The sequence below is a fragment of the Anopheles moucheti genome, chromosome 3 (assembly GCF_943734755.1).
Source record: "Anopheles moucheti chromosome 3, idAnoMoucSN_F20_07, whole genome shotgun sequence".
Lineage (NCBI taxonomy): Eukaryota > Metazoa > Arthropoda > Insecta > Diptera > Culicidae > Anopheles > Anopheles moucheti.
In genome coordinates this window covers 46,327,300-46,340,876 of record NC_069141.1, presented here as the reverse complement: position 1 = coordinate 46,340,876, position 13,577 = coordinate 46,327,300, and the positions used below count along the sequence as shown (strand labels likewise).

General features: G+C 38.5%; 1 protein-coding gene across 1 annotated transcript; it reads left to right on the top strand.

Annotated features, from left to right (window-relative positions):
* The first annotated feature begins 3,574 nt into the window (after nucleotides 1-3,574).
* Nucleotides 3,575-12,093, top strand: LOC128302764 (uncharacterized). The gene is made up of 2 exons (XM_053039621.1): nucleotides 3,575-4,102; nucleotides 12,007-12,093. Exons 1-2 carry the CDS (start codon nucleotides 3,575-3,577, stop codon nucleotides 12,091-12,093), a joined length of 615 nt encoding a protein of 204 aa, XP_052895581.1.
* The last annotated feature ends 1,484 nt before the right edge of the window (nucleotides 12,094-13,577 follow it).

Sequence of the window (13,577 nt, the reverse complement as noted above, 5' to 3'; positions counted from 1 at the left end):
TAACAGACTAATATAAAAACAATAAGAGAAGTGCTACGAAATGGGAGGACTAAACCGGTCACCAAAGTTAATGGTGACCATGATCTCACGATCGTGCAAACGCAAAACGTGCATACAGAGCACCATTTGACACACGAACTGAAGTTGAACATCATTATGGTGTTATTAGTGATTCTGTTGATAGTAAAAATCACCAAAGCGTGTTACAAACATTTATGCAACCAAGCACAAAAACACGCAGTGAAAATGCTCTCGTTACCGAAGTGAAGTACCGGTGCCAGCAGAAAAAGAAAACTACTGAGGAAGGCGAGACCATGGTTCAAAAATAATTTTGACCAGCGGGATCTAAAGAGGCAGGAGCCTCCAACGAAGGAAGAAAACTACGAACGAGCACATGCAGGACAAATAATCAACGGGACAGCGAAGCAGTCAAAAGATGAGCAAAGCACTTTATAAATTATGCACCCCAAAATAGAAGAAAAGGTAAAAAGATTAAAAGACATATATGACCACCTTAAACATCTCGACAGATGCTACAGATTGTGCGCTATAAGCACCTATGAGGAGAGCGCTTTAGAAGCATACAAAAAGATACAGGGAAAATTACTAAAGCATGAAAGCACGTTGACAGACGCAGAAATAACAAATACTTCAAAGATAGCTAAGGCATTATATTTTTATATCCAAAAATTTATCCGCATACATAGAGAAAAGAACAATAAACAAATACTAATGACAAAAAGTAAACGCATATCATTCAAAACAATTGCATGCTGCATCACGAACTTAATACGTCTAGCTAGAAATAATAAGCATTACATTAAAAATACAAAAATGACGTCCCCTGCCGAAATGTTAAAACTGGCCTCGGCAGTCGTGCCGCGATATGACGGTAACGAAAGTGAAGCAGATAATATTATAGCGGCGTTAACAGCATTAAAGACAACAGTTAACGAACAAAACGCTCAAACGGCGATCTGCATTATCGTGTCAAAACTATCGAAAAAGGCAAAAACAGTAGTAGGAAGCGAGCCTACCTCAATCGATGACATTATAAAAATCATCAAAGAAAAGTGCAAAAGAAAAAGCACTCCAGAAACCCTTACTGCTACATTAAATGCAACCAAACAACAGGGTAGCGCGGAAGATTTTGCTAATGAAATTCAAAATCTGGCAAAACAACTTGAGAAGGCGTACATAGCAGATCAAACTGCACCAGCCAAGGCCCTGCAGAAAGCAAACAAAGCAGGAATAACAGCGTTTGCAAATGGCCTGAAAAAAGAACAACACCAGACTATTGTCATGTCTGGTAGGTTCGAAACGCTACCGGAAGCCATAGAAGCTTTGGTAGAAATTGAAAGGAAACAGAAAGAGAATACAATCCTTTCTATCAATAAAGTGGAAAAGGTACACCACGACATTCGACAAGGACCGCAAAGATGGTCAAGAGATAGGCCAGGGTATAATAACAATAACTATAGAAACAATAGACAAGGAAACTTGTACAACAACAATTTCGGACACAACTCCTACAGTAACAGGAACCGTAATCACAACACTTACAACCCGAGACCTAATTATAACAACAGAGTACAAACAAACTTCAGGACAAATCAACAAAATAGCAGACAAAAGTGGCAACCAAACAATAATCGTACAGTATACCGCACAACAGCAGAAGAACAGGAAAACCCTTTTTTAGAACAGCCAAGGTCGTTCCAGAACAACGACACATATTTGCCATAAATCTATCGGGCACAGACTACATTAAAGTAAAACTACAGATAGCAAAAGATGCGTATTGCACACTAATAGTGGATACGGGCGCATCAGTGTCTTTGCTACAAGCAGAAAAAATCAGACAAGGTGTCGAGGTAAACATTAATAACCTAATAACGCTAAAAGGAATCAGCGACAACCCAATAAGCACAATAGGATCAGCAAACACAAAAATACACTTTAACAACACAACAATCGATCACAAATTCCATTTAATAACAGAGAAAGTTGATATACTGGCTGACGGAATATTAGGCAGAGATTTTTTCAAAAATTACCAATGCGACATTCTTTATCGCATGGAATCACTTTATTTGGTTCACAACGGAATTGAAGTATATCACCCGTTGGAAGATGGAGATATAGGAGGACTTATCTTACCACCTCGGAGTGAAGTTATTAAAAGAGTTTATTTACCACAGGTCAAAGAAGATTCGATCATAATTGTTCAAGAAATAAAACCAGGAATTTTTTGTGGCAACACCATTATAAAACCAGAAACCCAATTCGTTAAATTTATCAATACAAATGAACAACCAATGTTAATTAGAAACAATGAATTCAAACCATATTTTGAGCCTTTAAATAATTACAACGTACTCAAAGTTAACCCAAACAACAACAATAGAGAAGAAAAGCTGTTGACCAAAATAAATATTGAAAATGGTACCCTCACAGATCAAGAAAAATTGAAACATTTAATATCCCAATACAACGACATCTTCTGTTTGGAAAACGACCAAATAACAACTAATAACTTCTATACTCAGGAAATACAGCTAAAAGATAACATTCCTACCTACATCCCAAATTACAAACAAATACACTCACAAACTGAAGAAATACAACAACAAGTAAATAAAATGTTAAAAGATGATATCGTTGAGCATTCCGTATCATCATATAACTCACCAATTCTGCTAGTACCAAAAAAGTCAACAGAAGGAAACAAAAAATGGAGACTGGTAGTCGATTTCAGACAACTGAACAAAAAAGTATTACCAGACAAATTTCCATTACCAAGAATAGACACCATTTTAGACCAGTTAGGAAGAGCGAAATACTTTAGTACCTTGGATTTGATGTCAGGATTTCATCAAATTCCACTTGAACAAAATTCAAGGAAGTATACCGCATTTTCAACGCCAACCGGGCATTATCAATTCAAACGAATGCCTTTTGGATTAAACATAAGCCCTAACAGCTTTCAACGAATGATGGCTATTGCTATGGCAGGTTTAACACCTGAGCTAGCGTTTGTATATATAGATGATATAATAGTTACTGGATGCAGCGCGCAGCATCACATCAGTAACATAGCTAAGGTTTTTGATAGATTAAGAAAGTTGTCATATCTGTCAGAGTGACAGTAGAGAATAAAAGTCAGTCGGGGATTGGAACTGCACGAGTACGCACGTCTTTTCTCTCTTGTTCCGAAATATAACAGTTGGCGACGAGTTCGAACCGATTCATGGAAGAGGAAAAGGATAAAACAAAAGGAAACAGTGTGTGCAAGTCCGCGGCCTGCAAAATGAACAACCCTACGCAAAACGTTCCCATAGAACCATTTAATAAAGAGGTTTTGACATGGAAACGATGGGTGAAACGCCTGGAAACATCAATGCAAATAATGGACATGGTGCCAGAAAAAAAGAAGCCGGTAATTCTACACTACATGGGAGCGGAGTGCTACAATACGCTATGTGATCTAATCGTACCGAAAGAACCGGAGGATTTGAATTATGCGGAGATAGTGGAAAAATTGACCACGCACTATGACCCGAAGCCATTAGAAATGGTTGAATTATTTAAATTCTGGAAACGAAAACAGCAGGAAGGCGAAAGTGTAGCGGACTATGCAAAAGTTTTGCAAAAGGATGCTAAATATTGTGATTTTGGAGAATATCTCAACAAAGCCTTGCGAAACCAATTTGTGTTTGGCCTGCAAAACAAAGCAATGCAAACCAGATTGATGGAAGAAAAGGAGTTGACTTGGGTAAAGGCTAGAACAATGGCATTGGCTATGGAAGCGACACAAAAAGGAATTGGCATAGTGCGAAGTGAAGCTGTAGAGGTAAAATTCGTCGAAAAATCGAAAACGCCGGAAGGAAAACAAAAGAACCCCAAATGGACACCGGTAAAGTGCTATAGATGTGGTAGTGATGGGCATGTGGCTAACAACTGTAGACATGTCACCACTACATGTCTCAAATGCAATAAGGTGGGACATCTCCAGCGTGTGTGTCGCAGTACATCAAACAAAATGGCGAACGTCGTCAGAGAAATTCACGACAGCAGTGAAGATGAGGTAAACACAATCGTGGTAAAAAACATTAAAAACGAGGAATATGTGTGTGCGCCAAAGATATTTTTAAAGCTACTAGTGAACAAAAATGAGATAAAGTTTGAAGTAGACACAGGTTCACCAGTTACAATTATCAACTTAGAAGATAAACAGAAATGGTTTAAAGATTGTCCTATTTATCCGTCAAAGATAAAACTTCATAGTTATTGTGGAAGTGAAATACAATTACATGGAACTATTTTGGTTGAAGTGCAAAGGATACAAGAAAAACATAGACTTAGAATATTTGTGGTGAATGCAAAAAGACGCCCTTTATTAGGACGGGAGTGGATACAGACTCTAATGTGGAATTGGAATGAAATTCTGAAACATCCGGAAGAATCAGTGAATTTAATTTCGTCGTCCGAAATAGTCAAAGAAAAAGTAATGGAACAATTTCCAACTATATTTGAAGCAACGGTAGGAAAAATAGCTAACATGAAAGCTTCACTTGTTTTAAAAGAGAATGCTAGGCCCGTTTTTCTTAAAGCCAGAACATTACCCTTCGCATTGAAAGAACTGGTAGAAAAGGAAGTGAATAATCTTGTACAGCAAGGTATATGGGAAAAGGTAAACCAAAGCGAGTGGGCCACTCCAATAATTCCAGTAAAAAAAGCGGGAAACAAAATAAGATTGTGCGGAGACTATAAATTAACAGTGAATAAAAGTTTATTGGTAGACGAACACCCACTACCCACAATTGAAGAACTCTTTGCAAACATGGCGGGTGGAGAGAAATTTACAAAGCTAGATCTAGCTCAAGCTTATCTACAAATGGAAGTTCATCCCGAAAGTCAGGAAATTCTTACACTAAATACGCACATGGGACTTTTCAAACCTACCAGGTTAATGTACGGAGTGGCATCAGCACCAGCTATTTTTCAGAGACAAATAAGTTCAATTTTACAGGATATTCCAGGGGTGTCTGTTTTTCTAGATGACGTTAAAATAACAGGACCAAATGAAGAAACACACATGCAAAGATTATACGAAGTGTTAAAAAGATTTGATAAAAATAATATGCGAATTAATGCAAGTAAATGTAATTTTTTTGCAGATAGTATAGAATATTGCGGATATGAGATCGACAAGAAAGGAATACATAAAATGAAGACCAAAGTAGAAGCTATACAGCAGATGCCAAGACCACAAGATCAGGATCAAGTACGAGCATTCATGGGGCTGGTAAATTATTATGGCAGATTTCTACCAAATCTGAGTACCCAAATCTATCCGATCAATAATTTGTTGAAAAATAATACACAATTTCAGTGGAACGCGGAATGTGAAAAGGCTTTTCAATGGGTTAAAACAGAAATACAATCGGAGAAAGTATTAGTACACTATGATAGTACCTTGCCATTAGTGCTAGCTGTAGATGCTTCCCCATACGGAGTTGGAGCTGTTCTCAGTCATATATGTCCAGATAATATTGAGCGCCCAATTCAGTATGCCTCACAGACATTATCAACCACACAGCAAAAATATACACAGGTGGATAAAGAAGCGTATGCTATAATATTTGGAGTAAAAAAGTATTACAGATACCTGTTTGGTAGAAAATTTATATTAGAAACTGATAACAAACCCGTCTCACAAATATTATCACCAAACAAAGGATTACCAACATTATCCGCGTTAAGGATGCAACATTATGCAGTTTATTTACAATCATTTGATTTCGAAATACGACATAGACCATCTCAAGATCACGCAAATGCGGACGCATTATCGAGACTTCCACTTCCAATCATTATTACCGAACAAACAAACGAGGAAATCGATAAAATAGAAATAAATCAAATAGAAACGTTACCAATTTCTGTGAACGAATTAAGGGAAAATACCCAAAAAGACAAATCTGTTAAACATCTCATTGAAGGATTGATAAAGGGTAATACTGTAAACAAAGAAGATCGATTTGGAATTAACCAAGAAGAATTTACTTTACAGAGTGGATGTTTAATGAGAGGTGCAAGAGTATACGTACCACCTTCGTTAAGAACTAAAGTGTTAGAAGAATTGCATACAGGACATTTTGGCATTTGTAGAATGAAATCTTTGGCCAGAGCATATTGTTGGTGGAATAAGATAGATGAAGACATAGAAGAAATAGTAAAACAATGCATAAGTTGTGCTAAAGTTAGAAAAGATCCACCACAAATTCAAACACATATCTGGGAACGACCAACAATACCATTTCATAGAGTACACGCAGATTATGCAGGGCCATTTCAAGGATGTTATTTTTTGATATTAGTTGATGCATTCAGTAAGTGGCCGGAGGTAAAAATAACAAAAGACATGAATACAGACACCACAATAGAAAAGATGAGAGAAATTTTCTCTACGTTCGGATTACCATCTACATTAGTAACAGATAGAGGAACCCAATTTACATCTGAAAATTTTCAACTATTTTTAAAAGCTAATGGAATTACTCATAAAATGGGAGCACCATATCATCCAGCAACAAATGGTCAGGCAGAAAGATATGTTCAAACAATCAAAGAAAAAATTAAAGCATTGGACTGTAGAAGTTCGGAAATATCAAAGAAGTTACAAAATATATTGTTGATATATAGGAAAACAGTACACCCAGCAACTGGAGAGAGCCCATCCATGTTAATGTTTGGAAGACAGATAAGATCTCGTATAGATGCAATGGTACCTCCTAAGGATATAGAGCATCTAAAGCAGGAAGAAATATCGCCAAAACGATCATTTAAGTTGTTAGATAGGGTGGCAGCAAGGAATTTTGTTCCAAACAAAGGAAAGTGGGAATTTGGGACAATTACAAAAAAATTTGGTAAATTACATTATGAAATTCAATTAGATGATGGACGAATATGGAAAAGACATATAAATCAATTAAGATCAGGACCTGAAAAGATTGAAGCATCGATAGGATTTGCTTGTCCAGAAATGGAAATAGAAGAACAAGAAAACGGAATTGTAGTACCTTCAGCAGTGGTTAGCGAGAACTTAAACACAGAAATTCCCGAATTAAGTGAAAATACTTTGCGAAGATCTACGAGAACAAGAACTTTACCCGCCAGATTCCGATAGCGTATAACGCGCATCTTAAATACCAAACAGGCTTACATATACATATTATATATTGTTAATTTAAATATAGTTAATAGTCTATTGTAAGGGGGGAAAGCTGTCATATCTGTCAGAGTGACAGTAGAGAATAAAAGTCAGTCGGGGATTGGAACTGCACGAGTACGCACGTCTTTTCTCTCTTGTTCCGAAATATAACAAAAGTACAACCTTAAACTTAATCCGGAAAAATGTCATTTCTTTAAGACAGAAGTGACATACCTAGGTCATAAGATCACAGATAAAGGAATTTATCCAGATGATTCAAAATATGAATCAATAAGGAAATTTCCAATACCAACTAACGCAGACGAATCTCGGCGATTCGTTGCATTTTGCAACTATTATAGAAAATGTATAAAAGATTTCGCAAAAATAGCAAAACCACTAAATAATTTGATAAAGAAAGACATAAAATTTGCTTGGACAAAAGAATGTCAAACAGCATTCGACACATTAAAACAAAATCTATTGTCACCTACCATATTGCAGTATCCAGACTTCACCAAACAATTCATCATAACCACAGATGCATCCGACATGGCATGTGGAGCTGTTTTATCGCAAATAACAAACGGAAATGATTATCCAATCGCGTTTGCCAGCAAAAGCTTTACCCCAGGTGAAAAGAATAAACCGATTATTGAAAAGGAACTAATAGCAATACATTGGGCAATTGATTATTTCAAACCATACGTATACGGGAGAAAATTTCTAGTTCGAACGGATCATAGACCCTTAGTCTATCTATTCGGCATGAAAAATCCGACCTCTAAGCTCACAAGAATGAGACTGGATTTAGAGGAGTTCGACTTCGATATCGAATTTTTGGCCGGAAAAGCAAATGTAACAGCTGATGCATTGTCAAGAGTAATAATTAACTCGGACAAATTAAAAGCAAGCATCCCAAAGATGAAACAGGAGACAATACTAATGGTTAATACAAGAGCAATGGCGAAGAAAAACCAAAGTGCACAAAACAAAACAGCACCTAGCAAACCAGAAGTAAAGACAGGGATTGATCACCCCACAGTCTACGAAGCAAACAAAGCTTCAGAAGCTAAAAAACTTCTAAAAATAAAATCGTACGTAAAACAGAACAGAATTGAGCTCGTGGTACACAACCACAACTATAATAAAGCGCTAGGAATGGTAGATATTCCTCTAAGAAAAGAAGCGAAGACAAGCCAAACATTAGAGTTTGCGCTGCATCAAATATGCCTAATCGCTAAGAATCACAAAAGAAACAAGCTAGCTCTATCCACAAGTGATAGCATATTCCAATACTATTCCCTGCAGACAATCAAAGAAATCGCAAACAAAGCAATTTCCGATATTGAAATTGTCATATACACGCCACCCAGGTGGATACAATCGCAGGATGAGAGGCTGAGAATAATCTCTGATTATCATATGACCCCTTCGGGAGGACATATAGGCCAATACCGTCTGTACAGCAAATTAAAGGAGAAATACCAATGGAATAATATGAAGTCGGATATCCGCAACTTTATTACGAAATGTAAAGCATGCATAGTAAATAAGACGACAAAACATATAAAAGAAGACGCAGTATTAACGACAACACCTCAAAAACCATTTAACGTAATCTCGATCGACACAGTAGGACCATTACCTAAGACTAATACTAACAACAGATACGCAGTAACAATACAAGATGAATTAACAAAATACATAACAATAATACCAATTTACAACAAAGAAGCTAACACAATTGCACGAGCGTTAGTAGAAAATTTCATACTAACATTTGGAGCATTTTTAGAACTTAAATCAGATCAGGGACTAGAATACAACAACGAAGTATTAGCAAAAATTTCAGAAATTCTAAAAATCAAACAAACTTTTGCCACAGCATATCACCCACAAACAATAGGATCATTAGAAAGAAACCACAGAAGTCTAAATGAATATTTAAGAAGTTACACAAATGAACATCACGATGATTGGGACCAATGGACCAAATTTTATGAATTCAATTATAACACAACCATACATACAGCTACAGGTTATACACCATACGAATTAGTATTCGGAAAACAAGCAAACTTACCACAAGACATTTACAAAACGAAAATCGATCCAGTTTATAACATAGAACAGTACTACAATGAACTAAAATTTAAATTACAAAAGTCAAACGAAATAGCTAGAAACAACCTAATTAATTCAAAATTTAAAACACAGCAACAACTAAACCAGAAAAATAATAACCCAAGCACTGCGAAATTAGGAGATCAGGTATATTTGACAAATGAAAACAGGAAAAAATTAGACCCATTATATATCGGACCTTTCACAATAACAGACATCAAGGGAACAAACTGTGTAATAAAGCACGATGTAACAGGTAAAACAACCACAGTACACAAAAATAGGCTAAAAACGTAACCTTAGAGAATAATGTCATTCTCTATCAATCATAACATTATTCTTCTAAAGGGGGGAGGTGTAGCAGATAAGCTAATCTGCTAAACAGCTAGCAATATAAGATATATATATAAGATAAGCAATAGCAACATTGTAGCAAAATAGTATTACAAAGAACAGTTACAAGAGCCCGCACAAGGGAAGACAGAATGCAGTTGACTAAGAACCACGAAGTAATTTGTGTCGTCTCTTATACTGAATCATCGAGTGTCCCCCGACCCACGGTAAGGCCTCGATGCTTTCCCATCAATCCGAAATCTGCGAAGTCCGAATCTTACGCTGATCCACCAAGGGATGGACACTAAGATTAAGTCGACGTACAGTTAGGTAAAACGGAATCTTAACACGGCAAGATTCTACGTACTTACCACCTACCCTCAACCCGAGGAACAAGTGGTATCAGGAGACGAGGCAGCTGACCAGCGGAGATCTCGTATACATCGTTACATACATCGATGGGGACAATCGGAAGCGCTGGGTACGCGGAATCGTTGAAGAGCCCATATGGTCATCGGACGGAAGAGTTCGCCAAGCGTGGGTTCGCACCAATAACGGCCGATTTAAAAGAGCGACAGGAAAGCTGGCCGTACTGGAAATAGAGTAACGCCAGTTTCATAGGAATACTGGGTTACGGGCCGGGGATTGTTGTGGCCAGGAGTGTAGAAACAGCTTCAGTTACGGGCCGGGGAAAAAATGACAGCTGTCATTTGTAATGTCCAGGCGTTGCACCAGTGTGCCATAGAGAGAGAATAGGATAAAAACGATTGCGCGAGGAAAAGTGGGGCTTTTTTCCAATCGAGTAGGCTAGGGACCAATCGGACCAAATTTTGATCCACGGCTTACGCGGAAGAATTTCACCCTCGGCATTCGGCTTACGGGGTAGAACCTCAGCTTACGGCTTACGCAGTAGGATATCAGTTTGATCGGCACACGGCTTACGCGGTATAATATTAGTTTAACGGTCTTCACACTTACGCAAAAACAGCAATAGAATCCATCAACAAATCTTATAGCAAAACAGTTCAGTGCAGTTTACACCACTACATATCTCAACATGTACAATAGTTTGTGAAATAAACGTTTGAAATAGAAGCAAAAGCCAGTTACAAAATTTCCGTAAATTAGCGGAGCAACACGTTATGTCTTTTGCTGCAAGCTGTACAGATTCCATTCCATTGTCCTTTAACGAGGCGGTCTCTAGTCCAGAGAGGGAAAAATGGCAGGTGGCTATCGATGAGGAGCTTTATTCAATGAAAAAGAATAATGTGTTGGAGAAAGCTTCCATGGATGAAAACCTATAACCGCTAAACACCAAGTGGGTATTCAAATTAAAAGACAATGGTAAGGGTACCGTTAAGTTCAAAGCAAGACTTGTTGCAAGAGGTTTTATGCAAAAAGAAGGTCTGGATTACGATGAGACCTATGCTCCAGTAACCATTTATGAAGACAATAATGGTTGTATTAGCATGGCCAAGACCACCGAGAATAAGCGAAGCAAACATAAAGATATAAAGCATCATTTCATACGAGATATGGTTTCTCGTAGACAGGTCGATGTAGCGCATATAGGGACTAATGAACAGGTAGCGGATATACTTACAAAACCTATTGATGCAATCCGATTCAAGGCTTTACGATCAGGACTCGGATTGAGAGAGGGTGTTGAGAATTGAATTACATATTGTAAACGAAGAATTAGACGTACGTGTAAACGGTACTAAATAAAAGAGAACTTGATGTAGTTGTGCTTGGACATCCAAACGTGTTGCACGTTGTGTTTCTTGTTGCGCCATAAGCTTCCTAAAGTACATATAATTCAACAAAGCGGTGGCCGGTAGTTCTTGGTTTGCGTGTGGAGATGCGGTGACCGGTAGTGATTGGTGATGATGAGTGATGATGATTGCGCAAACGGGATGGGAAGAACTCACGAACACTAACGCCAACAGGTCAGGTGGAATCAGTAAGAGCTTTCCCCCGAAGGATCGCAGGGATTCTCACTTTAAAAGATAACCAGCGCATGGTAACTACACAGGCTCCCCTTCTGAGTAAACAGTATGCTATAACATCATCGGAGGCTAACCGGCGCTTCGCTGAAGCAAACATTTGGTCAACGGTGACGGCTGTGGACAGGTCGGACAGGCGGATCCAGATCCTATCCACTCGAGTTTCAGGAGCCACAGCTCTAAGCTGCGATGAGTTCGGACCCGTGAGCTCCTTAGGTAAAGATGGTGGTGGTGGCATGCAAATTTCTGTATTGGTGATCTCTGAGGACGCGGTACAAAAATGATCGTCACGAATGTTTACATTTTTGTTGCTCCGTTGCACAGCATCTGGCGAAGCAAACTCCTCAGCAACGCGACGCCACTTGCTGCCGGGTGCAGGAAGCAGGCCAGGTTGACGAGTGCGTGGTGTAGAAACCGATCTCAGGAGGCTAAAACTGTTAAGGAAAAGATAAAACGCCGTCTACAGAACGTAGTTGCCTATTTACAGATCTCTAACTTTATTACAACTATGTATAGAAAGGAACAAACACGTTGTGACAACATCCGCTGAAGTGTCACACACAAGATACGTCAGCTCAAACTTCATAGCCACTATGGAACCGCACAGTGGTCCCGCTGCAGATATTGATCCTCAATACTCCTGCTCAATCTCTGCAATCCTAAAGCTTCACGCAAACGTACAAATACACTGGGCGGCAAACCTTTCGTCATCAAATCCGCTATCTGATTCCCCGTTGGAATGTACATAATTTTAATCTTTGCTTCTTCTACCAACTCCCGTATGAAGTTATACTTTATGTCAACATGTTTTAGTCGTCGACTATCTTTCGGCTCTTCTGCTATACGAATGCATGACTGGTTGTCTTCGTGGTACGGTACAGCTCCTATTATTTCGATTCCCAAATCGATCAACAATCTACGCAACCAAATTCCATCGCAAACCGTTGTACATAACGCCATGAATTCAACTTCTGTTGATGACAACGCAACGGATTGTTGCTTCCTAGTCAGCCACATTACAGTACCTCCGAATACTCGCAAAATACCACCAGAAATAGATCGTCTGTCATTCACATCATTGCCCCAATCCGCATCAGAATAAGCAACCATCGCCTTCGCTTGTTCTCCACCTCGAAACTCTAAACCGATGTCAAGTGTTCCCTTAATGTAACGAAGGACTCGCTTCAAGTAAACCCAATGCTGCTCAGTAGGACAACTTTGATGTTGACTCAGCAGATTAACTGCTGCACATAAATCTGGTCGGGAACTTTGAGCCACATAGGCTAGACAGCCAATCAATTCTCGGTATGGTTGATTCGTTCTATCCGCTTCCATACCTTTCACTAGTTTCAGTCGACTTTCCATTGGTGTTGATACAGGCTTACATTCTTCCATTCCAAATCTGCGCAAAAGATTCTCTAAATATGAACGCTGGGAAATCCGCAAAAATTGATCCTTCATATTTCGTTCTATTTGCATACCAAGGAAGTTTCTAACTGGTGGCCTAGATCGGACATTTCGAACTCAGCTTCTAAATGCTTCTTAATCTTCATGATACTCATAATATTTCGGCAAACAATCAAGATGTCGTCGACGTAAAGAAGCCGAAACAATTTCGATTCATCTTTTCCTCACACGTACAAGCAACGATCATTCTCACTGCGACGAAATTTAAGCTTAGTCACCACATCGTGAAACCTTTCATTCCAGGCTCTCGAAGCCTGTTTCAGACCATAAAGGGTACGGTTCAAACGACATACACCATCCTGTCTACCATTTGCTCCTTCAGGCAACATCATGTAAATTTCTTCACGAAGAATCCCGTTCAAGAATGCTGTTTTAACATCCATTTGATGAATTTCCAGATGTTGTTGATTCGCCACAGCCAAAACGGT